At 54.5% G+C, this 23,446-nt stretch overlaps 10 protein-coding genes across 10 annotated transcripts; 4 read left to right on the top strand and 6 right to left on the bottom strand.

The window, feature by feature from the left end:
* Positions 1-73: 73 nt before the first annotated feature.
* On the top strand, positions 74-3,541 carry V1518DRAFT_421830 (uncharacterized protein). The gene is made up of 4 exons (XM_066905315.1): positions 74-270; positions 328-410; positions 481-2,723; positions 2,780-3,541. Exons 1-4 carry the CDS (start codon positions 114-116, stop codon positions 3,270-3,272), a joined length of 2,976 nt encoding a protein of 991 aa, XP_066757680.1. The 5' UTR covers positions 74-113; the 3' UTR covers positions 3,273-3,541.
* A 447-nt stretch (positions 3,542-3,988) lies between these two features.
* On the bottom strand, positions 3,989-4,474 carry V1518DRAFT_359665 (cytochrome c oxidase subunit IV-domain-containing protein; the record flags this gene model as incomplete). Its single annotated transcript, XM_066901203.1, has 2 exons — positions 3,989-4,032; positions 4,090-4,474. Coding segments are annotated over 2 exons (429 nt in total), but the record flags the coding sequence as incomplete, so codon positions are not given.
* A 194-nt stretch (positions 4,475-4,668) lies between these two features.
* V1518DRAFT_387264 (uncharacterized protein) lies at positions 4,669-6,762 on the bottom strand. Its single transcript, XM_066901711.1, has 2 exons — positions 6,619-6,762; positions 4,669-6,569 (listed from the first exon to the last, which is right to left on the bottom strand). Exons 1-2 carry the CDS (start codon positions 6,641-6,643, stop codon positions 4,768-4,770), a joined length of 1,827 nt encoding a protein of 608 aa, XP_066757678.1. The 5' UTR covers positions 6,644-6,762; the 3' UTR covers positions 4,669-4,767.
* Positions 6,763-6,776: 14 nt separating this feature from the next.
* On the top strand, positions 6,777-7,331 carry V1518DRAFT_421821 (uncharacterized protein). Its single transcript, XM_066905314.1, has one exon. The coding sequence runs from the start codon at positions 6,812-6,814 to the stop codon at positions 7,259-7,261; it is 450 nt and encodes a 149-aa protein (XP_066757677.1). The 5' UTR covers positions 6,777-6,811; the 3' UTR covers positions 7,262-7,331.
* V1518DRAFT_421819 (RNA polymerase III subunit RPC82-domain-containing protein) lies at positions 7,232-9,348 on the bottom strand. The gene is made up of 3 exons (XM_066905313.1): positions 9,296-9,348; positions 9,189-9,245; positions 7,232-9,133 (listed from the first exon to the last, which is right to left on the bottom strand). Exons 1-3 carry the CDS (start codon positions 9,311-9,313, stop codon positions 7,304-7,306), a joined length of 1,905 nt encoding a protein of 634 aa, XP_066757676.1. The 5' UTR covers positions 9,314-9,348; the 3' UTR covers positions 7,232-7,303.
* A 283-nt stretch (positions 9,349-9,631) lies between these two features.
* V1518DRAFT_429263 (Metalloenzyme, LuxS/M16 peptidase-like protein) lies at positions 9,632-11,029 on the top strand (the record flags this gene model as incomplete). The annotated part of the gene is made up of 2 exons (XM_066906121.1): positions 9,632-9,895; positions 9,971-11,029. The coding sequence occupies 2 exons, from the start codon at positions 9,632-9,634 to the stop codon at positions 11,027-11,029; spliced, it is 1,323 nt and encodes a 440-aa protein (XP_066757675.1).
* An 872-nt stretch (positions 11,030-11,901) lies between these two features.
* On the bottom strand, positions 11,902-13,464 carry V1518DRAFT_442552 (triose-phosphate transporter family-domain-containing protein; the record flags this gene model as incomplete). The annotated part of the gene is made up of 2 exons (XM_066906440.1): positions 12,197-13,464; positions 11,902-12,061 (listed from the first exon to the last, which is right to left on the bottom strand). Exons 1-2 carry the CDS (start codon positions 13,228-13,230, stop codon positions 11,902-11,904), a joined length of 1,194 nt encoding a protein of 397 aa, XP_066757674.1. The 5' UTR covers positions 13,231-13,464.
* Positions 13,465-13,798: 334 nt separating this feature from the next.
* On the bottom strand, positions 13,799-15,241 carry V1518DRAFT_421813 (kinase-like domain-containing protein). The gene is made up of 2 exons (XM_066905312.1): positions 14,934-15,241; positions 13,799-14,869 (listed from the first exon to the last, which is right to left on the bottom strand). The coding sequence occupies exons 1-2, from the start codon at positions 15,013-15,015 to the stop codon at positions 13,902-13,904; spliced, it is 1,050 nt and encodes a 349-aa protein (XP_066757673.1). The 5' UTR covers positions 15,016-15,241; the 3' UTR covers positions 13,799-13,901.
* Positions 15,242-15,836: 595 nt separating this feature from the next.
* V1518DRAFT_421811 (DNA mismatch repair protein MutS) lies at positions 15,837-18,397 on the top strand. Its single transcript, XM_066905311.1, has 5 exons — positions 15,837-16,113; positions 16,160-16,275; positions 16,329-16,695; positions 16,738-16,815; positions 16,858-18,397. The coding sequence occupies exons 1-5, from the start codon at positions 15,859-15,861 to the stop codon at positions 18,247-18,249; spliced, it is 2,208 nt and encodes a 735-aa protein (XP_066757672.1). The 5' UTR covers positions 15,837-15,858; the 3' UTR covers positions 18,250-18,397.
* A 247-nt stretch (positions 18,398-18,644) lies between these two features.
* Positions 18,645-23,231, bottom strand: V1518DRAFT_421804 (uncharacterized protein). The gene is made up of 6 exons (XM_066905310.1): positions 22,810-23,231; positions 22,690-22,741; positions 22,568-22,640; positions 22,261-22,512; positions 22,069-22,205; positions 18,645-22,020 (listed from the first exon to the last, which is right to left on the bottom strand). Exons 1-6 carry the CDS (start codon positions 23,013-23,015, stop codon positions 18,811-18,813), a joined length of 3,930 nt encoding a protein of 1,309 aa, XP_066757671.1. The 5' UTR covers positions 23,016-23,231; the 3' UTR covers positions 18,645-18,810.
* Between the last annotated feature and the right edge of the window lie 215 nt (positions 23,232-23,446).

The following is a 23,446-nucleotide window of genomic DNA, read 5'->3' as shown; positions in this document are numbered from 1 at the left end:
ACATCAGCTTCGCTGCACGTGATCGTGCGGCGCACTTGTGTACGCAGTTCTACGCATCGCGATAGTCCACGCCCAGCACAATCCGCATTCGACGCTTGTCGTTCGCACGTGCTATGTCGGGGCACGGGGACGGCGTGAACGTCATTATGACGAGTAGTCAAGACTCCGCCGTGGATCGCAACTTGAACGGGAATGTGCGCGCAGACGTTGATTTTTACTCGACGCGTTTGCAGGAGAGCATCAGACGCGAGCGCGCCTCTTTTGACGACTGTAAGTTGTTCATCCCGTGTGTCTATGAAGAGCCGTTCTCTAAATCTTTGGCTACAGTGGAGAACATATGGAAACATCAGAAGCATGGGCTCCAAAGTGAAATTGAATACTGGCGAAAGCTGGCCGAGGAGCGCTTCGCGGTATCCCGCCCTGTTTGTCTAGACTCTGGCTGTTGCCGACGCAGTCAGCGATGTTAACATCTACCAACAGAATGTATGCGTGCAGGATAGCTTGCTTCTCACCTCGCCGTCGACACCGACACGACCAATACCAACGCCATCGACGACAAACAACAAGGAACTTGTTCGTATTGCCGAACTTGAAGCTGAAGTAAAGCGTTTGACGGCAATCACCAAACTTGCTGGGCAAGCAGCTCCGGTACTAGCACCGACGGGAGCACCAGTGCCGGCACCTACCTACAGAGCGGAGCTCGCTCGTATCACTGAGCTTGAAGCCGAAGTCAATCGTGTCTCACAGTTGCAGCTAGATGCAGAGAGGAAATACGAGAGCCTCTGGTCTGAATTTTCGGCGCTGGTCACTACACACAAGAGGCTTAACAACGAGTCGGCAACACACCGTAGTACTATCACTCAGCTTCAGCAAGAGAAGCATAGTGCGGTCAAGCAGCTGAAGACACTACAGAAGCAGCTAGCCGACAATGTCGCACTAACCGCAGCAAACCATGCACTCAAAGACGAGGCCAAAAATTACAGCGGCGCTCTCACTCGGATACCACTGCGGACAGATGTTGCGATTCACAAGGCCAATCCGCCAGAGAGTGAGCAGACAGAAGATCTTAATACTATCCATGGATGGGAGGCTGCGCTTGCAAGTGAGAGTCGCGCCGTTCAGCAACTTAGGGAAGAGCTGGAGCAGGAGCGTGCGAAGTGGAACTCTGCGACTTCCATTCAGCAACCAATGGCTCTTGCACCACAGCCGAGGCCTACGGTAATGGCATCGGCAGCACATACAGAACTGCAGGCCAAGCAGGAAGAATATCTCGCGCTAGTAGTGGAATATAAGAAGCTTGAGAACGAAGCTAAAACGTACGATACGAACCTTACTCGGCTAAAGCAAGAGAAAGATAGTGCGATCAAGCAGGTGCAGAACCTTGAGAAGACACGCGCCGAAGTTCTCGCACTAACTGTGACAAAGAAGAAACTTGAGAACGAGGTTAAGCGTTACCGTGCTGGTATCGTTGTGCTGCAGAAGGAGAGGAATAATGCTATTCGACAGGCAGATGAACTAGACAAGAAGCGGGCAGAAGATCGTGATATCATCCGTGGATGGAAGGAATTACTAGACAGGAAGACTCGTTCCGTGGCAGCACTTACGAAGGAGTTAGAACAGGAGCGCGCGAAGTCGAACAGGGCCGATCCTGGCAAAACGCTGACAGCGCAACTGGTAGAGAATGGAGCACCGCAGACGTCTGCAGGGGTTGAACCGCCAGCTCCTACTGTTGAGACGCTTACAAGGAAGAGAGCAGCAAGAGCGCGAACAAGGTCAAACGTCGGGAAATCGAGTGACATAATATCGACGCAAGCGGCACTGACGGCGCTTCCACCAGCGTCTGTGACGGCAGAGACGGTTACAAGAGCAGACCGACCGATCAAGCAGGAGCCGGTGACGGTATCTACCGCGCCACACATCTTCCCGCTAGGATCAGCACGCGACCAAATACACGAAGACGCAAGCGACGACGACGACGTTGACAACAGCTCTGAAGTAATTCCCGACAGTGCCGCGCTGGACAGCAGTCCGCACCGCGAACTCCGCGGCGCAGATCACCACGACCCAATGCACATGAAGCGACTTCTGGCGTCAATCGCTGAAGACGGCAGTGAGAAGTTGCTCCAGCCGAACCTGAACAAGACCGTCGACGCTGACGTCGCGATGACGGACAAGCCGGAACGGTATTCCTTGCGCAATAGTCAAGCCACAAACATGTCAGCGAGTCAGACATTGTCGCAGCCGCAACCGGCTGGACCACTAGCAAAGCTACTTGCGGAGCTGCCTGAGGCTGTCGACAACATTGCAGCGACTAATCGCGAAAGGAAAGAGTCACTGGCAATTGTTGTTTTGACGCCAATGACGGTGAATAAAATACCGGCTGTGAAGATGAAGGGCAGCAACTGGCAGCAGCAGAAAGCGGGATCGCCGGAAATGAATTACATGCCTACGCCGAAAAGTATGGACACGCCTGTGCGCGCGCGGAAGCGCATGTATTCGCTTGGAGATCCTGCATCTGTCAAGAAGCAACGACAAGCGAAAGAGGATGCAGCTAATGGAGCACGTAACACTGCTGCAATGACGACAGCGACGACCCCAACAACACCTCTACCGCAACTGGCACGTTTGCTTAACACGCCCATGACGCGAACTCCACTAATCAGCGACGAGGTTGCGCGGGAAAATAAGGGTCGCGGTCGGTACAGCACATCCATTCAGAAACCGTGAGCTCCCCTGTTCCAACTCTCTTCGTCACCAAGCGTAAACTAACGCACAACAGCGCCGGTGAACGCGAATGGACGCTCGAGGACTTTATCGTGAACCCGAACTACAACGAAGCGCTCGACTATGCGTACGACGAGGTCGTCCGCGGCCACGACAAACGCGCTTGTTTACCGGGCCGCCAGTGCGGCAAATGCAAGGAGTTTTACAGCACCGCGGGTCCCATACCGCCGCTACCCTCTGGACCAGTATGGAACACGGAAACGACTATGGTCGACGACCCACAGGGTGATGACAATCATAACACGATAAACTCAATGGTCGCTCAAGTCTCGCGTCATCGCTCTGCATGGCAGCGACCGCGTTCACCAGTGGGGTTCTGGCGGTCTGATTTCCCGACTACGCAGGAAGACAGGGAAGATAAGGAAGAGGCGGCGCGGCGGTATCGTGAGATGGTCAATGAGCGATTACATGAGGCGCGTCGAAATGGGCAATTTTTGTTTGCGGATCCGTCGTTTAGACCAAGCGCGGGTGACGTCGTTAAGAAGTAAAGGCTTATGCATTTTAAGAGCGAGAGTTATCTATGCATGCGCAAGATTGCATTATAATATTGTGCGTCTCAGAGGAAAGTTTGCTTAAGAAATATAATAACTGGTACCAAAAGGAAGTCGCAATGGTTCAACGCAAAGCCTCCCCTGCTCACAAGGCCCTCACGGGATGCAGTTCACTTGGTTCTTTAGTCCACCTGACAGCTACAGAATGGTTATAATTAATTGCATTTTTTCTTGCTCGTAGATGAGCCCGAACACTCTTTATCGCCATATAAAACAAAATAAACATTTTCCCAGATACTTCAAATGCTGTGCCTCGTCCCCACCATCGCCCGACGTAGTATGATACGCTTCTACCTATAGATGCAAGAAACTTATATTTGAGTAGCATGAGCTTCCCAAACAAAGGAAGAAAGAAGAAGAAAACCAAAGAGGGAGGAAAGCGGTGGTAGGGGCGGAAAGATGTCGGTAGAAGATAAGGCGGACGGTTTGCAATGGGCCAGCACTAATAACGCAGCGGGAATATATGTTGTTGGGTTGTTGTGTAGACGGAGCGGCGGGGATGGAGGGAGAGAAGTTGTAGGGCGAGGAGGAGGTGACTGAATGGAGCGCAGGTTTGTTTACTCCTCGTCGACCTCGCCGGAGGGCAAGCTCTGGACAGTAGTCCACTCACCCGAGAAAGGCTCGATGAGACCGTCCTTGTACAGCTTGTCGGTGGCCTCCTGCCACTCCCGGGTCATGGTCTTTGGCTCAGGGCCGGCTGAACGGACGTGTTAGCTGGAAAACTCAGCAGATCTCAAGACGAACCACAACATACCAAACTGTCTAGCGAGAGCAAAGAGCATGACACTGGCCGCGACGCCGAGCAGGGTGCCGCCGATGATTTTGTAGGTATCATACGGGCCATGCATGGGCTTGCGGGGGCCCCAGGGGCCGTAGGAAATGAAGAAAGACGCGCGCTTCTCGTCGAGCGTGAGGTCACTCCATGGCTGCTTCTGACGCTCCCAGATCTTCATTGTGATGTCAACCTGCTCGTCAACGGGGAGGGTCTCCCAACGGGTGGGAAGGTCGACGATGAGCGGCGTCGCGATAGCGTGGCTCGTGGCTGCGGCAGGCGCTGCCGTGGAGTTGAACCGCGCGAGCATGCGGGGGAGCTGCGGGAAGGCGCGGAGATGCGCGGACGCGGGACGGATGACGGAGGAGATCATTGCTGACTGCGTGTATCGACAAAGAGGGGAGAGGGTGTTGAGTGGAGGTGTCGGCGAGGCGCGCAGAAGAAGAAAAGAACGGAGACGCCGGGCTACTAACGGGACGGGAAGAATAGAGTCGTGAGAATATCGGTGTTGCGGCTTAAGTACGCAGAGCCTCCGCGGTTATGCAAGTTCCCTCAATACGCTGCCTACGATTGGCTGGCCGCTGCGGCGCGACTCCGGCAGCGCTCAGCTGATTTTCCCTCCACGAGCTTTCTATCTTATGCATTCCTACACTACGCCGTCTACTCCACCAGCTGTGCGTATTCCGGTAGCTCCCGCAGGCGCTGATTCATGAACCGCTCTAGCTTCGTCGCGTTCTTGTAGTATGTCGTCGTTTCGTTGTTGTACTGTCGACAGTTGTTGTAGATCAAACGCGCATCGTGCAAGAACTCCTCCATGGTCTGGTACGCGTCTGACTCTAGCCGCTGCTCCATTGTCGATAGGTCCATCGGCTCCTTGATGATGTTGTAGTAGTCGGACACCTCGTCCTTGTTCACTGGCTGCGCGAACGGCCATGCGGATGGGTGGTTCATCAGCTCGTTCAGCAGATGCTGCATCACCGCAAAGTGTGGGCCGCGCTTCGGGCGTCGCGCTAACTCGTCCATCTCTGGTGTCCACCCGGCTTCCTTTAGTCCTGGAATCGTAAGGGGGTCCAGCGTTGTTCCTTCCGTCCGAAATGCGTCGATTCCAGGCCGCACCACATGCGACTTAGAGATTTGCTTAATCTTTGACATGATTGCGGCCTTCTGCCGCAGTAAAATTATCCCGACGTCCAAGTACCGGATGCGCGGAATCATGCTGCACTGCATCAGTGTGCCGCCCTCGTAGTCCTTGATGTACCCCATCCAAATCGATTTCTCCAGTGTGATCTCCTTCGTGAACCCCTGCTTCTTAAAGTATCCTGTCGCGTAGTTGTCCGCGTATGTCAGGAAATACATGATCTTCGACGTCGCCTTCACATAGTCTTTCAGATGGTTCATCAAGTGCGCGCCGTATCCCTTCACCTGCTCAGACGACGCGATAGCGCAAAACACAATCTCGGCAAACCGCCGTGACTCGAACGGCCTGTACGTGATGCCTCCCACCACCGTAAGCGGTTTCTTGACAATCGCAATTGACAAATGACTCCGGTCATACACGAGTCTCGCGATGTACTCCTTCGGCATTTTGGGCAGTTGCTTCTGGAAGATATTCTTCAAGCCCGTCAAAATCATCAGGTTCTCTCGGCTATTATCGTTGTTCACAACCCGGAACTCAATAACGCCGTCCCGTTCTTCGATAACCGCGGGGCGTACCTTGTTCTCGTACAACACACCATCATACACAAATGAGGAAGACGTGTATCGCACAGTAGTCCCGTCTTCTTCGTCTCCGCCGTTGTTGCCGGTCACTGCAGTCTGCGCATCGTCATCGCCATCTTCATCTTCGTCATCGTCATCGTCTTTGGATTCTTTCTTAACCTTCTTGTCATCGTCATCATCATCGTCGTCCTCGTCGTCCTCGTCGACGTCCCCGTTGACGCCGGGAGAGGCGGTTTCCCGTGTGGTATCTTCAATCGACGCTGGTGTACCTGCAAACGCTGCGAAAGCACCAGTGCCAATAACAGTGCCTGCGGCACTAACTGCGCCGGCTGCGGCCGCCGCCGCTGCCTCATCGAGATCCGTATTCCGTCGCCGCATGGAGCGCTCCACTGTGTTAACATCATCTCCATCCTCACGCTTGATAGTGACGCCATCTTCACTCCCCTCCCCTTCTTCACGGTCTTCTTCATCGTCATCCTCCGCACGCTGCATATCCTCGGCGTCCTCGTAATCATCATCCGCGTCCTCAAGCGCGGTGTGCATTTCCTCAGAGTCAAAACCTTCTTCTAGCCCTTCGTCCTCCTCATCCTCTACTTCCTCCTCAGCGCCCTCAGCGTAGTCGTCCTCAATACGGCCTTCTTCCTGCTCGGCGTCGTCGCCGGGGTCGCCGGTTTTGAATAGCTTCACCCGCTTCGCGAGCGGCTCGTCCTCTGAGTCGGCGCTCGAGGCCTTGCGTTTTGGGTCTATTAGCAGTTAGCACACATGCATATACGCACACATAAACGCACATACCCCCGTCAGGCACTGGTTCTTCCATATCTGCGTATGATCTAGTCAGGAGGTCGGAAGCCTGGACTCCAGAATGTACGACGTTCGCTATGAGCCGCACAGCAGTCTGCGGTCACGTGAACTGGTCCCAACTCTCCAGACAGCAACTGAATATCGCCAAAGATGAGCTTGCTTGCACAATCTAGCAGCCGCGATAATGAGTGATTCGCCAGCAATTGACCCGCCACTTACGCCGGTGATGACGGTGATCAGTGTGGCACCGTACTTATTATATTGCCATTTAACAATATTTCCACGGCCTGATTCTGTGCCATCACCAAAGGACACCAGCATCGCGCCAGAACCCTTGATCCTCAACGTTGCGCTCGCTGACACCCCGGTCGCCATGTCTCTATCTGTCTTCGTCTACAGCATTCCCATCGTTGCCTCTACTTCCAAACAAATGCCAGTCTCTACAACACTACTTGGCGGCAAAGACAGTGCGTCGCAAGAAGCAGCAGAGTTTGCTACGCGCCTGTCCAGAGCGCTGGCTCTGCACACGAAGCGGCCTGTCTATGTCGGGGTAGCGGCTGGACTCGGGCGATTCTTACCGCAGGTCGAAGCCGCGGAAAAGATTCTTGCGTTCGTTCAGGATAGCCTACGCTAGGTCACTATGTACATAGTCTATAAAATCTGTATAGCAGAAAAATTACATGTCGCGAAACACGACAACGAGCTTATCAAGACGCGTGATCTGCGAAAACAACCGTAACTCAGCGTTGCGCACGCGCTTTATCTCGTCCTTCTCCGCGGCGGTCAACGTAGCCTCGCCCTCATCCCCTTGCATATCAGATCGCATGAGCTTGCTCATGATCCCCGGTCGCCGTGTGCGCTCCTCGATTATGCGTGAGTAGCACCGCGCCATTGTGCGTAAAAGTGCCTGTACCATTAGCGCGTAAGCGCTTTCCGGCTTGTGAAACCATAAGTAGAAAGTCTTGCTTGGCGCGCGGTCCGCGCCGCGGGGCACTTCTTGGAGGTCCAGCGCGCCGATCTCGTGCATTGCCATGAGGTGCGAACGGATGTCCTTAGCGGGAAGCAGAGCGAGCTGCGCGAGTTGTTTCTCGTCGATACGACCATGTTGGCGCACGATGCGAAGGAGACGCACCGCGATGTTGCCGAATTTGCGACGGATGAAGGATTCGTATTCAAGCTCTCGCGCTCGTGCGGAAAGCACGTTGAAATCGATTGTCCATTCGCCACCGCCTTTGCTGCCGATTCGCGTGAGAAACGGCATAGTTTGGCTCAATGCAAGTAAAGACAGGTGCAAGTTCACGTGCTCGATGCGAGAATTGCTGCCTGCTTCGTCTTCAGAGTCCTCAGACTCCTCCGAATCAGAGTGCGCGTTAGAGTTGCTACCCGAGCCGGACTCGGAGTTGCTGCTGACTATTTGAGGTTTCTTTTTCTTTTTTGAGCGTCTGGTCGAGTCGTCACTCATGCTGTTGTCCCTGCTGCTGTCGCTGTCATCGCCATCGTCGCTATGTTTACTGCGCTTGACGCGTTTAGCGGAGCGGCTTGAAGAGTGTGACTGTGACCGCGAGCGTGAGCGTGAGCGTTTACGGTTGGACATGGACACGATCGCGCAGGCGAGATTCACTTCCGAGTTCAGTGCGCGAGACACTTCGAGCGACGACACAGTGACAGAAGTGTGCGGCTGGCAGCGAAAGATCTTTGCGTCCATACAGTCCAGCACTTGCTTGTACACCGCGGCGGTGACATTTCCAATTCTTTGAGCAACGAGCTGGGTTAACAGTTGTGCACGCATGTGCACGATGAACTTGTCGTGATTGACCGCAAGCACCGCGCTCTCGTTGACCACAGTCTCCGCCGCTTGGGCATCGTTGCTACGAGACTTTTTGTGATGCGACGACGATGCGCTGTGCTTCTTAATTAAGCCGTCATTGACGTCGTCGTGAAGATGCAAGAGCACGCTGAACTCTGCCTTTGTCTCATCGTGCGCCTGCGCATCGCGCTTTGCCTCGGACAACGTGTTTGTGCGGGGAATGTTTGCGAGCCGGCGCCGGAAGATGCGCATGTAGTTGTCGGACTCAGGCTGGAAGTCATGCTTCCTGAGTGTACGGAGGATTTTCCGTTGCAGGAGTGTTGTGACGGCGGCGCGGGCCGAGGCGGCTGCTGTGGAGGTACCCGCGGACGCGAGGTAGTCCGCCGCACGGATGTGGCCATAAAGCAGCAAATTCTTGACGACCTCCGGCGCGCCCACAAGGTCGGGAAAGGAGTCAGACGTGAATGTGACGATAGAACCCGCGCGAACGAGCGTGTTGTAGATTATTCGTGTGGCGGCGACGTAAGCAGTTTGCTGGCTCTCGCCGTCGTCATCCTCGCCGGACCAGTACTGCACGAAGCGGTTCTGGATGAGTGCGACAAGGACGCGTTGCAAGGTCGTGGTAGAGCGGCGGTGAAGATATCGGGAAAGAAGAGGAAGTGTGAGCCGCCCGTGCTGGATCAGGGCTTCGACGACCTCCTGAGGCGAGTTAGAAGTTGTATAGCTTTGGTGCAAGGCAGAAGAGAAAACGTACAGCCATGAGGTCGCCGTAGCTGTCGCGGAGGAGGAGCACGACAAGCTCCTCTTCATACTGATTCTCTTGTTAGTGATCGACTATAAACGAGAAGAAGAAGAACCTACTTGCGACACCTGCGACATGCTGGCGGTGGTTCAGATCATCACCGTGAGCTGGCCGAGTCGAGTTCAGTCGCAGCGGAACTTGTAGTGAAGAGTTGAAGGAAGGGTCCGTGCGGTCACGTGCGGATCGCCTTTAAGAAATGCGTTTTCTATAAACCTCGTTACGCGAAACCGCTTTTCCCAACCCCTGCCCTACCAGCCCAACCAATGGGCTTGCCTCTGATTCGTCCCGAGCTGATTCGCGGGTGTTTGGGCGTCCTCGAAAAAGCTCGTCCACAACTGCACTCCCCTTCACCACTTCACCACCACCACTCACTCCCCCTCTCCCCTCAGCTCGCAATGCTTCCGCCGTCGCGATCCTCGCACGCCGCCGCGGCTGCTCTGCGCTCCGCCGTCGCCGCGTCTGCCGCTCGCCGCTCCTTCGCCAGTTCTGCGGCCGCTGCTTCCGACTCCGGCTTCGCAACCGCGGCAGTCGACGGCGTCACCCTCGCCGCAAAGGAGTTCCCCGGGCCCATCTCGACCGTGTCTTTTGTCGTCAAAGCGGGGTCCCGCTATGCTACTACGTCTGGCGTCGCTCACGCGCTCCAGCGGTTCGCGTTCCAGGTGAGAATCAGTCGCGCGCCGACGGACCAGCGGCGCACGCTCTCTCGCATTCCTGGCCTCTGCTAACGCAATTAGAACACGAAAACCCGCTCCGCCCTGCGCATTACGCGTGAGTCGGAGTTCCTCGGCGCCTCTCTCTCCTCTGCGCTCTCCCGAGATGCGATCGTGCTCTCAGCCGACTTCCTCAAGGCCGACTTGCCCTACTTCTTCGAGGTCCTGGCCGACGTGTTCTCGCGTCCCCACCTCGCCCGGCACGAGCTCTCCGAGATCGTTGGTCCACTGCTGAAACTCGACACTACGCTTGCAGCCAAAGACCCAGTCTTCGTCGCTACTGACGCGGTGCTGTCTGCCGCCTATCGCAAGGGCCTGGGCTTGCCATTGTACGCGCAGCCCACCGACTCGATTTCGGCCTCGACCGTTGCGGCGTACAAGGATGCCGTCTACACAAAGGCCAACCTTGCCGTTGTCGGCTCTGGCGTCTCCGTCGCTGAGCTGTCGTCGCTCGCGACTGACTTCCTCGAGGACGCGCCTGCCGGCGTCGTCTCCCCTACCGCTCCATCCACATTCTACGGCGGCGACATCCGTGTCCCGTCCACTTACGGCAACGCCGTTGTCATCGCTACGCCCGCCCCGACGCCGGAGTACGCCGTTCTGGCTGCCATCCTGGGCGGTTCGTCCAGCATAAAGTGGTCCTACGGCACCTCGCTCCTCGGCGCTGCTACCCCCGGTACCGCCTACGCCAAGGTTCTGCCCTTCGCCGGCTCGTCGCTCTTTACCATCACCGCCTCTGTCCCGGCCTCGGCCACTGAGACCTCTGCCGCGGCAGTTGCCGCCGTCGCCGCGCTCAAGTCGGTAGCCGCGTCCGGTGTTGACACCGAGGCCGTGAAGAAGGGTATCGCTGCTTCTAAGTTCGCCGCTCTGTCGGCATTTGAGGGCAAGGAGGGTCTTGTCTCCACTGGTCTTGGCCTACTGTCTACGGGCGCGCTGCCAGAAATCGCGGCGATCGCCAGTGCTTTTGACGGTGTCACTGCTGCTAAGGTCCAGAGCGCAGCTGAGAGCATTGTCAAGGGCAAGGTTGCAGTGTCCGCGGTCGGCAAGGTCACGGAGTTGCCATATGCGGATGAGCTGTTTTAGGAGAGTAGAAGGGATATAAACAAAAAAGTGTCTAGTCCCATGCTTCAGCATTTCTCATCTGTGTCTTCGCCCCCGGCACCCCCACACCATCACCAACTGCACCGCCGTCTCACACTAATCCCTATCCACGAACCCCATCTATCTAACAACCTACCTGTCATTCATACATACTATAGAAAAGAGGCAAAAAAAACTTAATTCGTTCGCTGTTAATATGCTGGAAGTAGGAGCGCAATACTTGTCATATATTGTACAATATGTTAATGACAACCCATCCGTCGCTAATTAACACTTAATGAATATGCCACGCCATGTCCCATAAGGTGCAACGTCGCCGGGTTGACGATAGCCGCAGTGAGTGTAACAAGAATTAAGTGGTGTAGAGGTTGTTAACTTGCTTGAACAGAGAACTATGCTTCCATTCTGTGCTATGTACTGGTTAAAAATAATATCCCGTCCACTGTGTCTCTCGATGATGTTGAACTTCCACATTATGCCATAAAGTAAAGATATAACAGAGTTGCAACAAAATATACAAAAAATGAAAACACAAAGAAACCATTAACGCGCACGCGGTGAGCAGTATTACAATTAGAAAAGAATTGATTTCAACAAACGCCGGTGCCAATTTACCCAAGCTTAACACACTGGATTTGGCCGTATTAATTCCAATATAACCCCCCCGTGTGCACGACAGAAGTAGGGAGAGATGACGAGAAGTGTGAGATGCAAACAAAGGAAAGTGAGGCTGTGAGGGTATGTATGTCTTTATGCAGATCTTCCTTGATGTGTGATGTGCGTGTCGCGGAGATGCCTGTCGGGAAGACGCCATTGTGTGACGCGGCTTGTGAACGATCGATGCATGGACCAAATTATGACACGACGATGGTCGAGGATTGGGAGTTGAGATGCATGCTGTGGACGTGCTGCATAAGCCCCTTTTCTGAAAGATCCTCGTGCACCGTAACGTCGGTGTGGTTGAAAGCCTCGGAGCTTGTACGTGCAGAGTTGTTGTAGGAATTGTTGTAGCTGCTGCGACGGGAGAGGATGGTGGAGAGAGACTCCTTGAGGTCCTGCGCGTGGGTGGGCAGCGAGCGCGGCAACGGGGTGGAAGGGAAGCCGAGCGAGATGCGTTCGGAGCGCGCGGCATCGCCGGCGCGGTCGTACATATATAATCCCAGGAAGGTGAGTGCGATGCCCCAATTCTGGAGCGCGGTGAGCTCCTGGCCGAACCAGATGATGGCGACGATGATGACAAACACACGCTTGAATAGGCTCGCGATCGAGTACGTGACTGGCGAGACCAGGCCAAGGATCTGGAAGGCGAGGAAGTTCTGACCAAAGTGCACGAGGCCGTTAAGGAAGTATAGCAGACCGAGGCGGTTTATTGAGACGGAGGGGTCTATGCCTTCGGCCAGGGTGGGTAGCGCTCCAGTAACGAGGTATTCGCGCAGGATGCCGGCTCCCTCGGTGTAAAACCACAGCGGCGAGGTGAAGAGAAAGGCTAGACCAGAGCAGTAGCACAAAAGGTTGAGCTTGTCGAGCTTCTTCTTGGGCTCGATGTCAGAGCTTGGGCTGGCAGTCAGCAGCTTTTTTGAGAAGATGTTTTGCGAGACGAAGATGATTGTCGCGATGAACGCTGAGGAGAGGCCGATGAGATGGCCCTTAAATTGCGTGGAGCATGCGAGCATAACGCCAAGGGTAAGCGGCACGAGCGAGACATATATGTAGATAGAGTACTTCACGCCGTAGAAGAAGCGATACGCGAACACTGTGAAGAGCGGCGAGAGGCCCTTGATGGTGTGCACAAGGGTTACCGGGATCTCAGATGTCGCGACATGGGAGAAGATGTGTCCCGAGAGCTGAAAGATGGCGAGTGGCGCGATGGTGAGCACGATCTGGCGGGTTGGACGGGTGATGCCGGAGTGATGGAAGGTGAAGAAGAGGCGCGAGACACGCGGCGACCTCGCGAGAGTCGAGATGAGCACCGCCCAGAAGACGACAAAGCCGAACTGGATGAGCGAGAGGGTGACAGGGTAGGGAAAGATGTCGAGGATGGATTTTGTGAGTGTGTTGGAGACAGCAGAGGAGAGGTACCAGGCGAGGGAGAGAAAGATGAGCTTGAAGGAGACGGGTGGAGCGATCTGCTGGATACCGTGGGCGGTGGACGCGACTATGGAGGGACGGCGGGCGACGGACATTGCGGGAGGTTGGAGGACGCGACGAGGGGCAAACGAGGGACAGCGCGCAGCGAGGGACTGGAGGTGGGCGGAGTAGAGGAGGACGAAGCGGTGAAGATGAGGACGAAGCGGTGAAGAGGAGGACGAAGACGATGAGGCGTGAAGTAACGAGCGGTGAGGAACCAGATACGCGGAGCAGGCGGAGACGCAGCGACGGGAGCACAAGGCTTTGCGAGGGTTTGACTTTGGGGGGACTGCGTGGAAAGCCAGGACAGGAGCGGCGACGAAGAAGGCGCGCCGAAGGCGCCGCCACCGCCACGACTCGCTCCCTCACCACGGACTGCTGTACGCACATTGCAAGCCAATGAGACGCGCGTATTCTTCACGTATCTACTGTGCCTACTCTGCTACTATTTACGCGCTCAACCTGCGCTCAAGAATGCGCACACCTCGCCAAATTCGACCGCGGCCTCCGCAAACGCGCTCGCGTTTTAAGGTTCGGGCTGCACAGCACCGCCACGCGCCACCACTCAGCCACCCCGCCGCATCGAGCCGCACTCGCACAGCCACACGGGCGGCCGGAACATTTCTCCCTTGCATTCCAGATGCTCTTATTATTTACTGTGCACATTGTGTTAACGCTACAACTCAGTCTCAAGCACCGTCCTCGCTCCTCACTCGTCCTGCCTGGTTCACGCACCACCACCGTCTGCTGCCGCCGTCACCGCCCGCTCCTTGCGCTGCTGGTGCTCAGCGCGCACCGGCGCAAAGTACGCGTGCTCCATCGCCTCGCGCGCGGTCAGTCGCTCCTGGTGGTCGTACCGGAGGAGCTTGTCCAGAAAGTCGATCGACTCTGCCGACACGTACTTCTGGTTCTCCGCGTTCACGAAACGCTGCCATGGCTTGCGCGCGAACCGCCCGATCAGCTCATCGTACTGCGGGTCGAGCTCAATGTCGTACTTCTCCAGGTACGTGTTCAGGGCGTCCGTTCCCAGCACCCGCGCGATCTTCACAAGCTGGTCCGCATTCGAGTTTCCATGGAAAAACGGCTCCTTCTTGAAGATCATCGACGCAAACATCGCCCCGAGCGACCACATGTCCAGTGAGTAGTCGTACTCCTGGAAGTCCACCAACAGCTCCGGTCCCTTGAAGTACCGTGATGCGACCCGCACGTTGTACTCCTGCCCTGCGTGGTAGAACTCTGCGAGTCCCCAGTCGATCAGCCGCAGCTCGCGTTTCTCGTGGTCAATCATCACGTTGTGCGGCTTCACGTCCCGATGCATGATGCCCTTCGAGTGGCAGTAGTCCAGTGCTTGCAGCAGCTCGTATATGTAGTACCGTATGTCGTAGTCTGTAAACCGTCCGTACAGAATACGGAAATCGACATTGTTAACATACTCAAACACCAGCGACGGTGTCCGGCTTTGCGCATCCCGCACAATGTCGTACAGGTTGATGATGTTCGGCCCGCCCGCCAGGTTCTGCAAGATCTTCACCTCCCGCTTGATTTTCTTCTTCTTCACCGGCTTCAGCACCTTGATGATGCACTTGGCCTGGTTCGCTATATTCACCCCCTCAAATACTTCCGAGTACTTGCCCCGCCCGACCTTCTTCACAATCTCGTAGTTTTCTATGTCCCCCCACTGTATCTGGAACGCATCTGCGATAGAATGTCAGCTCCAGCTCTATCCACAACAGTCCACCCGCCGCTCGCGTGATCTCACCATAGTCGGAGTACGACGCCGGCATGCGCGCGTTCACCTGTGCATACACCCGTGCTATCGATGTCGTGTGCGTCGCGGACATAATTGACTGTCCCGCAGCGTGGCTTCAGCAGCACGTAACTATGCAGTCTAATTATAACTCCCGTAGGGCTCGGCCTGTCTGCAAAAAAGCAGCAGAGTATCCGTCCAAGTTCACCTGCGCGTGCCGATGTCCGGTCCGCGGGATGACACAGCGATACGAGGGAGAAGCGGATGCGCACGCGTGACGACGACGATCCGGACAGCAAGCGGACGGACTAGACCGCTCGTTCTTGCCTGCGTTCGACCGGCGGCGGTGAAGTGCAAATTCTGCCGCGGTTGTGCCACTATCACGTGACTAAGCAGTTGTGGCACAACTGCGCAGCCGCGTGGATCTCTGAGCTCGTCAGTCACGCGTCCTGTCGCGTCGCGGTTTGTTTTTGTCTATCCTTTTCACGCGTCGCCATGGCTGATACCTCCGCTGACCATTCTGCCAACGCTGTTGCTAACGGCGGCGAGGTTGACTACGAGCTCGACAATGATCTCGACGACGACAATCTCAACCTCGATAATACCACCCTTGACAAGACTCCCCACGTCGTCCTCGCACTTAACTACCGTGCCAACGCCCTCGGCTGTGCGTACTACGACTCTGCCGACGGCAGGCTCTATCTCGTCGAAGACATCCCTGCCGATGCGGCCCTTGTAGAGCGATACCATTCCGGCTGGGAGACCGTCGACAACCGCAAGCATTATCCTCCACCGTCTTTGTAACTGTGCCTAACCCGTAATTAGTGCTCTTCCAAGTGCAGCCGACTATTGTGCTGCTCCCTGCGCGCATTGACGAGCCAATCGAGCAGGCTGTTAAAGCACATATTACAAATGGTCTATTCCCATTGTACACCATATGCTAGAACGGCTAACAAGTACAGACGTCCGTCTCGAAGTCCGCCCGTCACACGACTTTGCACCCGCGCCAGCAATCCAGCGTATCCTCTCTCTACGCACACCGACATATGCATGCGATCGCGGTGTGGACTACAGAACGCCTGATGATGTCATTATTGAAGACGATGACGGCGGCGACAACATGCGCTTCTTCAGCTCTTCTGCGTCGTTGATTGACCTCGCCGCGCGAGTCAACATCGACAAGGAAGTTTCTGTACGGCTGGTATGTTTTCGTTTTGTATATGATACTAACGTTTCAGATCGGCTGTGCTGGCGCTGTAATGGCCTATGCGCAACGACTCACTGCGCTCGACAACGGCGTGCTTCCCGAAACCGCCGGCGGCGTTCGCATCTCCAGCGTCGAAGTTCTCAATCTGCATGCTTCCTCCCCCTCTGATTCTGTCACATCATATTCGCTAACATCGTCAGAAACACCGTTATGTTTATCAACAGCGACACTATCTGCTCTCTCCAAATCTTCCAGGACGAAACCCACCCCAACTTCCACTCTACCGCGACCCGCGCGAAAGAAGGACTGAGTCTCTTCGGCATCCTCAATTTTACAGTCACGCGGTTTGGGCACCAGTTACTAAAATCATGGTTCCTGCGTCCGTTATTCTCGATACCGCGCATCGTAGAAAGGCAGGACGCGGTCGCGTTGTTCATGCAGCATGAAAACCTTGAGATCGCGACCACGATCAAGACATGTTTAAAGAAGGTGAAGAATATTCCGAATATATTGACGAATTTGGAAATGGGCAAGGCGACGTTGGCGGAGTGGAGGGCGATCATGGAGGTGAGTGTTGTCAGTGCAGTGTGCGTCGACTACTAATGATAGTTTGCGTACCAATGTCTACGGATCAGAAACGGGGTCTCGAGTCTTGCGAATATGCAAGACGTCCGCATTGCGCGCGAGGTATGTCTCTTTCTCTCCCTGTACTTCACATCTAACTAGCAGATCATTACTACCTTCGCGGCCGACCAACTCCGTAGGGTCTGCGACATCATTCATGACATCATCGATTTCGACATGTCTCGCATTGAGAACCGCATCGTGGTAAAACCAACCGTCGATGATGCGCTCGACGAGCTCAAACGTCAGTACGACAGCATCGAAGACCTGCTCCGCCAAACTGCGCGCCGCGTCGCCCTCCCGCTCACACCGCTGCTGCCACCCCCTTACAACACATCGCCGCTTGAAGTGATCGACACCGCATACGTGCCGCAACTTGGGTTTTTAGTCAAAGTCACACTTAATCCGGTAACCAACGAGCCAGTGGTGATTCACCAGGATTGGCAATTCCGCTTCCAGACCGAAGGACATGCGTTTTTCAAGGCACCGGAGGTTGTCACATTAGATGAGATGTACGGTGATTTATACGCCATCATATGCGACCGTGAGATTGAGATTGTTCACGAAGCGCAAGTTGAGGTGCTCAAATTCTCCAATCTGATGATCGCTTGCTGCAGAGTTACCGCAGAATTGGATTGTGTCCTGTCCTTTGCAGAAGCGGCGATCGTTTATAAATACACACGTCCGACGATAACGGAGGATAACGTGATTGAGATCCATCAAGGCCGGCATCCGCTATACGAGCTTAACGTACCGTCTTTCGTTGAGAACGATACGCATATCCGCGGCGACCGTCCTCGCCGGTCCGACCACGACGACGACGAAACACCCTCGCTAGTCCTCCTCACTGGTGCAAATTTCTCCGGCAAATCTGTCTACCTCAAACAAGTGGCGCTTATAGTCTACATGTCCCACATCGGCTGCTACGTCCCCGCATCTCCCGGCACCGCAATTGGACTCACAGACAAACTCCTCACCCGCGTCAAAACCCGAGAATCCGTCGCACGGGATAGCTCTGCGTTCATGTGTGACCTGCAACAAATCTCTCTTGCGCTGCAGATCCTCACCGCGCGGTCGTTGCTGGTTGTGGATGAGTTTGGAAAGGGCACGAATGTGGTCGATGGAGCGGGTTTGCTTGGTGCGTTGCTTGAGCATGTTCTCACGGATGACACGGAGAATGAGGGTGATGGTGAAGGAAGGCGCCAGCGCAGGTGTAAAGCACTCATGGCGACACATTTTCATGAATTATTTGATGGCGATGGCGCGTTAACTCTCGGGGGGAAGTCGGGCGCTGCCGCGTTTATGCATATGCGCGTTATGGTCGACAAGGTCGATTCCTCAAACGGCATTACATACCTCTATAAGCTCGTACCTCTCGGCCCCTGTTTTCTGTTGCGTGTTGCTAACAGTATCCAGGCTCGAACACGGTCGTTCCTCCTCGTCATATGGCATCCGGTTCACATTCTTTCTGTCTTCCCTGTGCTGTTGCGATACTGACTGTCCAGATGCGCCGCAATGAACGGCATCCCCCGTGATATCATTGCGCGCGCAGAAACTTTAAGTGCGATGCTAGCACGCGGCGAGGACTTAGCTATAGCGTGCGCGCCGGTTCGCAAGAAGGATTTGCATACTTTTGCCGACGCTGTTCGTTATATCCACATTTCCTTGTTATTGAATTGAGAAAGGAGTGGATGTTGACGTGTGTGGTTTAGGAACTTGTTGCGCGGAGATTTCTAAAGGAGGACTTTACGGCGCCCATCAGCACAGGAGAAGGGAAGGCAATGACGGCGCGGCAAAGGCTTCGACGCGTCTTGTTCGGCTCAGTGGAGTAAACCTCCACGCTCAAGAAGAATGCGACTCTTGCAATTTGCGAGTAATCTTGCTACTGAATATATCTTCCAAACGTCCATCTTTTTCACATAGTCTATATACCAGGCGTGATCTACCATAAAAGCAAAACACCGTAAAATACAACATATCAAACAACATAGTTACAAGTCAAGTGCAATAGTCATACAACCTTCGCCATTTGCTTTATCATTCTCCTTCTCAGTGCGCTCACTTATCAGCACGATAAAAAACAATCTTCCCGCCACCCAAATTCCGCGCCACAACTTTCTTCCGATCAGGAATTTTCAACCGCACGACCTTTGCCGGCAGCGGCGTGTAAAGCACGGCACAGAAATCTAGCGTGAGCTTCTTTTCCCATACACCCACGGTGCGGGCGCGAAGGATGCATTCGTAAATACCCCTTTGTAGTGCATCAACCCGGGAGAATTGCGCGCGTGCCACGTCGATACAGCCGCTTATGCTGGCGCGCTTCGCGTCTTCTTGGCGTTGTTCGACAAGTTCAAGGCCTGAGTCCTCAATGATCATAAAATCCCCCGCACCGCCACCGCCGCTAATACCGCCGTTCACGCCAGGTATACCCCCGACGCTGCCGTTGAGCACGATTTTGCCAATCGACTCGCCAAGTAACTTAATCAGTCTGACCCGCACATTCCGTGCGGTTTCCGCATGAGCGATAGTCCTAAACACGTATGCAAGCGCGGCATGATGCGCTTCAGTGACGTTATATAAGTCCGGCATACTCAACAGAACCGCAAACGCAGCGATCCGCACGCCGTCTTCCCTATCGGGACGTGTGTACGCCAGCACATCTGCGACACGTAGGGAAATCACGTTAAAGCGAGATAGACGTTCTTTAAGTTCCAATGCCACGCGCGAGACAGTGCTGGCGTAACTCGGTGTCCATGTGTCCATGTTTTGGCAGCGATCAATTTCGGCTATAGCTTTGTCGACGAAGTTGCGATCTGCGGACTGCTGTGGTGGTTTTTTTGCGCCGTTGCCATTGCCATTGCCATTCGTGGGTGCGTCGATCGAGATCGCAGCGGCAGTAGCGGCACTGGGGGGAGCGGATTCACCGAAATCAAAATCGAATTCAAAGTTGAAATCGTCGTTCACATCATCCTCTTCCTTCTCAAAGGCTACCGGTACCGGCACAACTACCGGCTCTGTCCATACCGCTGGCATCTTCACGTCCTCTATCGTGCTCGCAATATCTTCCATCAACGAAGCAACATAAAAACAATCTGAGCAGGAATTATTGGAGTTCTCATTGTACCGCAACAAATCGTATAGAAATTCCCTGATCTTCATAGGCGCGTGACCGTACTCGTCCCTGACGCTGGCCAGAGCGCGTGGGATCGCCTTTTGAATGAAATACGTCGCAAAGTCGGAGAAGTTGTTGGCTTGTGGGATGAGCGAGTCGGGAAAACAGAAGATGGTTTGAAATGCCTTGACGAGGTGATATTGTCCAATCCAATCCACGTCCGGCACGGCGTGACGCGCGAGCGCGAGTGCAGCTTCTACGCGCACGCCGTAGTAATATCTCCGGTCCATCAACGTCCGCGCGAGGATGGTGGAGTACATTGGCGACGCCTTTGCAGCTGCAAAAAAGCGCACTGATTCGTATTGCGCCACGACATCACGGTCTTGCTGTAGCTGCGACGCGTACATATAATCCGGCTGGTTTATGTAAATAATTCCGATCCACTCGAAATCAGAATCGACGCGCAGCCACTCGAACGCCTCATTCGACATCGCGTCTTCTTCCTCTTTCGACCACTCGGATAACCGCCACTCCTGCATCTCGGCGGTACTCGACAGCACATCTCCAAGCGAGTGAAGCAGCACACCGTCGAGGTCGCCGTCTTCGAGCACGTCGTGCGCAGCCGCGGATATCGCGGTGTTGTTTCCCGCCAGTGCGCTCGCAGCGGGACCTTGCTTGTCACGTTGTCGCAGGTGCCGCTTCAGACGCTTGTATTTCGTGTTGTACTGAATATCCAGCTTCGTAAATGAGTCCTTGATGTGCACGACATGATCATACGGCGTCCCGTCCGCCTCGTGTATCCGCATCGTCATGGGCCCCGTAAACGCCGCGCGTATTGTGGTCGTCGCGGTAGTTGGATTATTCAAATACCGATTCGCGTCCGAAACAAAATCCTCTACACTCAACCGCTCTGCATTTGGAATCTCGGCATTCTGTACCTGCCGAATTCCCATTTCGACAAACATCTTCTTCTTGTTAAACCGTTGGGTTATACGGAAAATCGGGTACCCCGAACCAAACACCCATTCCTGGAAAAAAGTGTCGACCTTGGTATGACTGACCTTCTCGCACACCCGTTGGAAATGCGAGGTGCTCAGGGCACCATTAGTAAGGTCGCCCGACATAGCCTGCCAAAACAGTTTCGGAATAACTCGAGTCAGCCCGAATGAGCCGCCGCTTTTGGTTAACCGTCGATCGAGAATATGCAACACCACGGGAGCCTTGAGCGCGATGAAACCTAGCGTATCCTTATCCAATGGGAAATCGAAACTCGGATTCCCGATCGGCGGCCGATTTATATCAAGTTTACAAATTTTCTCTGCGTCTTTCTTTAGGCGGAAGCGGTACTCGTTGTTCCCCATTAACTTGCGCAGGAACATGCCGGTTATGTAGCGACAAATGCCGATTGTGATCCACGCGCTGTGCCAGTACTTTGGCACGATGTTCACGCCGCACCATTGTGCTGCTAGCAGTGAAGTCAGGTACTTTGTTTCTGTAAATATTGGATCAATCACGTCTTGCGGAAAGAGATGGTGGTCGCTTGCAATTGCGAGGCCGGCATACGGTTCCATGTCGTCGAACGTATCCTCCACAAAGCATAATATGAATGACCCAAACGGATACGAACTGTACTCGCGCGTGAAATACTCCATAGCCTTGTTCATAAACATGCAGGTATTGATAACATCGTCCTGGCGCCCCGGTAATGCATATGCAACCACATCCACGAGCGACGAATTCGTATGATCATCCTCGGACTCTCTCAACTCTGCCAGATTTTTTGCGACAAACGGACCAACTGCAAACCCGACGTGCTGGGCTGCCACCGGCGACGGCAGTAAGAAGAATACCGTTTTCTTATTATGATGCGTTGGATGGGCGAGGCTGTTGACGAGATCGCCTACGCAGACCACGTTTATTTCAAGTTCGTCGTCCTCGTCTTCTTTTTCCAGCTCAGCTTCGCTCGCGCCGTTCGTGGAATACCCGTTCGCGCGCCTCTTTGTTGCTGTGTTCATGCGTTTCAAGTCGCCTAGAGTATTGGGCACTGTGATCTCAAACTCCCACGAGCAGCGCTCCCAGAGCCCGTCAACGCAGGGAAGCCAGCTGGATGTCGAGATACCGTACGGGTTGGAGTACGTGTACACGTGCTCATAGCGCTGCAAGTGGTCAGCGTGATCACGCACACGGGGGGGATGAAAACGTACATGTTTCTTTGACTTATGGATGAAGCTGATACCCATCGACGGGTTCTCGACGGTGAAGCTTATGCGCAAGATGAGCGGCTCGTACGCGCTCGACAACTCTCCACGCGTCACCGGGGTGGCCGCGATATCTGGCGATCCTACACGTTACTCGCATCACACATCCAGCCCACTATACTCATCAATCGCACTCACCATGCCGCGAAAACACGGGTGTGATCCCTGAAGAATACGGATCCGAGGCTGTCACTTTCACGTTACGAGGTAAATGCACCGCGAGCTTCGCCGGCAGATTCTCTTCGGTAATGGGCCTGAGTTTGTCGCGGAACTTATCAAATTGGAGCACCGAGCGGGCTGTTTCCGCGAACTGGTCGCTCGCAGTGGCAGCCCAGAAGTCTTCATAGTCCCATAGTGTGGGTTTGCCATTGACCGAGGCAGCGGTAACCTCTGCGTAGTATTAGTAGCCACGACAATAGATAGAAAGCGGATGTAGAGTGCGTACTGGCTTGTCGAAGGTCCAGAAGAATCGATCTGAGCGCAAGATCCGTTGGTAGTACGGTGATCTCAGTCGTGCCCTGTCCTCATCAGCACCGCCCATGTCCCTCACACCACACGAAAACATACCACAATCCGTCGTCCCGTAAAATCCACATCCAATTGCACTCTCTGGTGACCAGTATACCGCAGATTAGCTCAGAACGCGGGGGGAATGTAAGGGCACAGAGCCAGAGGGGGTGCACGTATATGTGGAAGCCACGGTCGATTCTCAATGCATCAGGCGGCATCGTCGGTGTCGGTTGTGGCACAGGCGCATGCTTTCTCTGCGGTCTGCTGTGCGCGCAGGTCCTCGGGCGGTGAACGTGAGAACGGCGTGCGGAAGGTTGTCGCGGGTGTTGCAGAGTTCGTGAAGTTGAAGAAAGGTCGAAATGTGCGGCTCGTCCACTAACCATAAACTACAATGTCCGCTACGTACAACCGCCTCCAAAACGCCGAGATCTATCTCTCAGGGACTTTCACCTCTGTGTCCTATTAGGTCCACCAGTACGTTTCTACGGCAACTGATATACCCGGATACGTAACAGAACGTCGCGTCCTGCTTTAACAGGGAAGGATTGAGGACAATTGCAAAGAGAACCTGGCGAATGCAAAGCTGCAGCCAGGTACAGATACCGGTACGGACACAGGGCGAGTGGTATAGGAAGACGGCGTATTTAAAGGCTATGTCTGGAATCAAGCAATTTATAAGACCACCCAACCTGTTAGGGACCTTCTGATTCTCTATTAGAGTGTAATACAAATGCAAAACTGCTCATAGCTGACTTAATATGTTGTATTGCCACTCTAACAGCAACCAAGTCGTAAGGACATCAGCAAGCCAAGG

Source organism: Limtongia smithiae (genome assembly GCF_038497785.1).
Source record: "Limtongia smithiae strain NRRL Y-17922 unplaced genomic scaffold V1518scaffold_12, whole genome shotgun sequence".
Classification (NCBI taxonomy): domain Eukaryota; kingdom Fungi; phylum Ascomycota; class Lipomycetes; order Lipomycetales; family Lipomycetaceae; genus Limtongia; species Limtongia smithiae.
This window is presented reverse-complemented; position numbering and strand designations above follow the sequence as displayed.

Excerpts from the sequence above, each read along its gene's own strand:
- V1518DRAFT_421830 (XM_066905315.1), top strand. The coding sequence starts at position 114 with ATGTCGGGGCACGGGGACGGCGTGAACGTCATTATGACGAGTAGTCAA. Across the intron at positions 271-327 it reads GCGCGCCTCTTTTGACGACT|TGGAGAACATATGGAAACAT; the intron begins GTAAGTTGTTCA and ends CTTTGGCTACAG. Across the intron at positions 2,724-2,779 it reads AGCACATCCATTCAGAAACC|CGCCGGTGAACGCGAATGGA; the intron begins GTGAGCTCCCCT and ends AACGCACAACAG.
- V1518DRAFT_387264 (XM_066901711.1), bottom strand. The coding sequence starts at position 6,643 with ATGGAAGAACCAGTGCCTGACGGGG. Across the intron at positions 6,570-6,618 it reads AGAACCAGTGCCTGACGGGG|ACCCAAAACGCAAGGCCTCG; the intron begins GTATGTGCGTTT and ends AACTGCTAATAG.
- V1518DRAFT_421821 (XM_066905314.1), top strand. The coding sequence starts at position 6,812 with ATGAGTGATTCGCCAGCAATTGACCCGCCACTTACGCCGGTGATGACG.
- V1518DRAFT_421819 (XM_066905313.1), bottom strand. Across the intron at positions 9,134-9,188 it reads GCTACGGCGACCTCATGGCT|GAGGTCGTCGAAGCCCTGAT; the intron begins GTACGTTTTCTC and ends AACTCGCCTCAG.
- V1518DRAFT_421813 (XM_066905312.1), bottom strand. The coding sequence starts at position 15,015 with ATGTCCGCGACGCACACGACATCGATAGCACGGGTGTATGCACAGGTG. Across the intron at positions 14,870-14,933 it reads GGCGTCGTACTCCGACTATG|ATGCGTTCCAGATACAGTGG; the intron begins GTGAGATCACGC and ends ATTCTATCGCAG.
- V1518DRAFT_421811 (XM_066905311.1), top strand. The coding sequence starts at position 15,859 with ATGCTAGAACGGCTAACAAGTACAGACGTCCGTCTCGAAGTCCGCCCG. Across the intron at positions 16,114-16,159 it reads ACATCGACAAGGAAGTTTCT|ATCGGCTGTGCTGGCGCTGT; the intron begins GTACGGCTGGTA and ends CTAACGTTTCAG. Across the intron at positions 16,276-16,328 it reads AGCGTCGAAGTTCTCAATCT|AAACACCGTTATGTTTATCA; the intron begins GCATGCTTCCTC and ends TAACATCGTCAG.
- V1518DRAFT_421804 (XM_066905310.1), bottom strand. The coding sequence starts at position 23,015 with ATGGTTAGTGGACGAGCCGCACATTTCGACCTTTCTTCAACTTCACGA. Across the intron at positions 22,742-22,809 it reads ATCGACCGTGGCTTCCACAT|TGGTCACCAGAGAGTGCAAT; the intron begins ATACGTGCACCC and ends TCTGCGGTATAC. Across the intron at positions 22,021-22,068 it reads TCCATAAGTCAAAGAAACAT|CGCTATGAGCACGTGTACAC; the intron begins GTACGTTTTCAT and ends GACCACTTGCAG.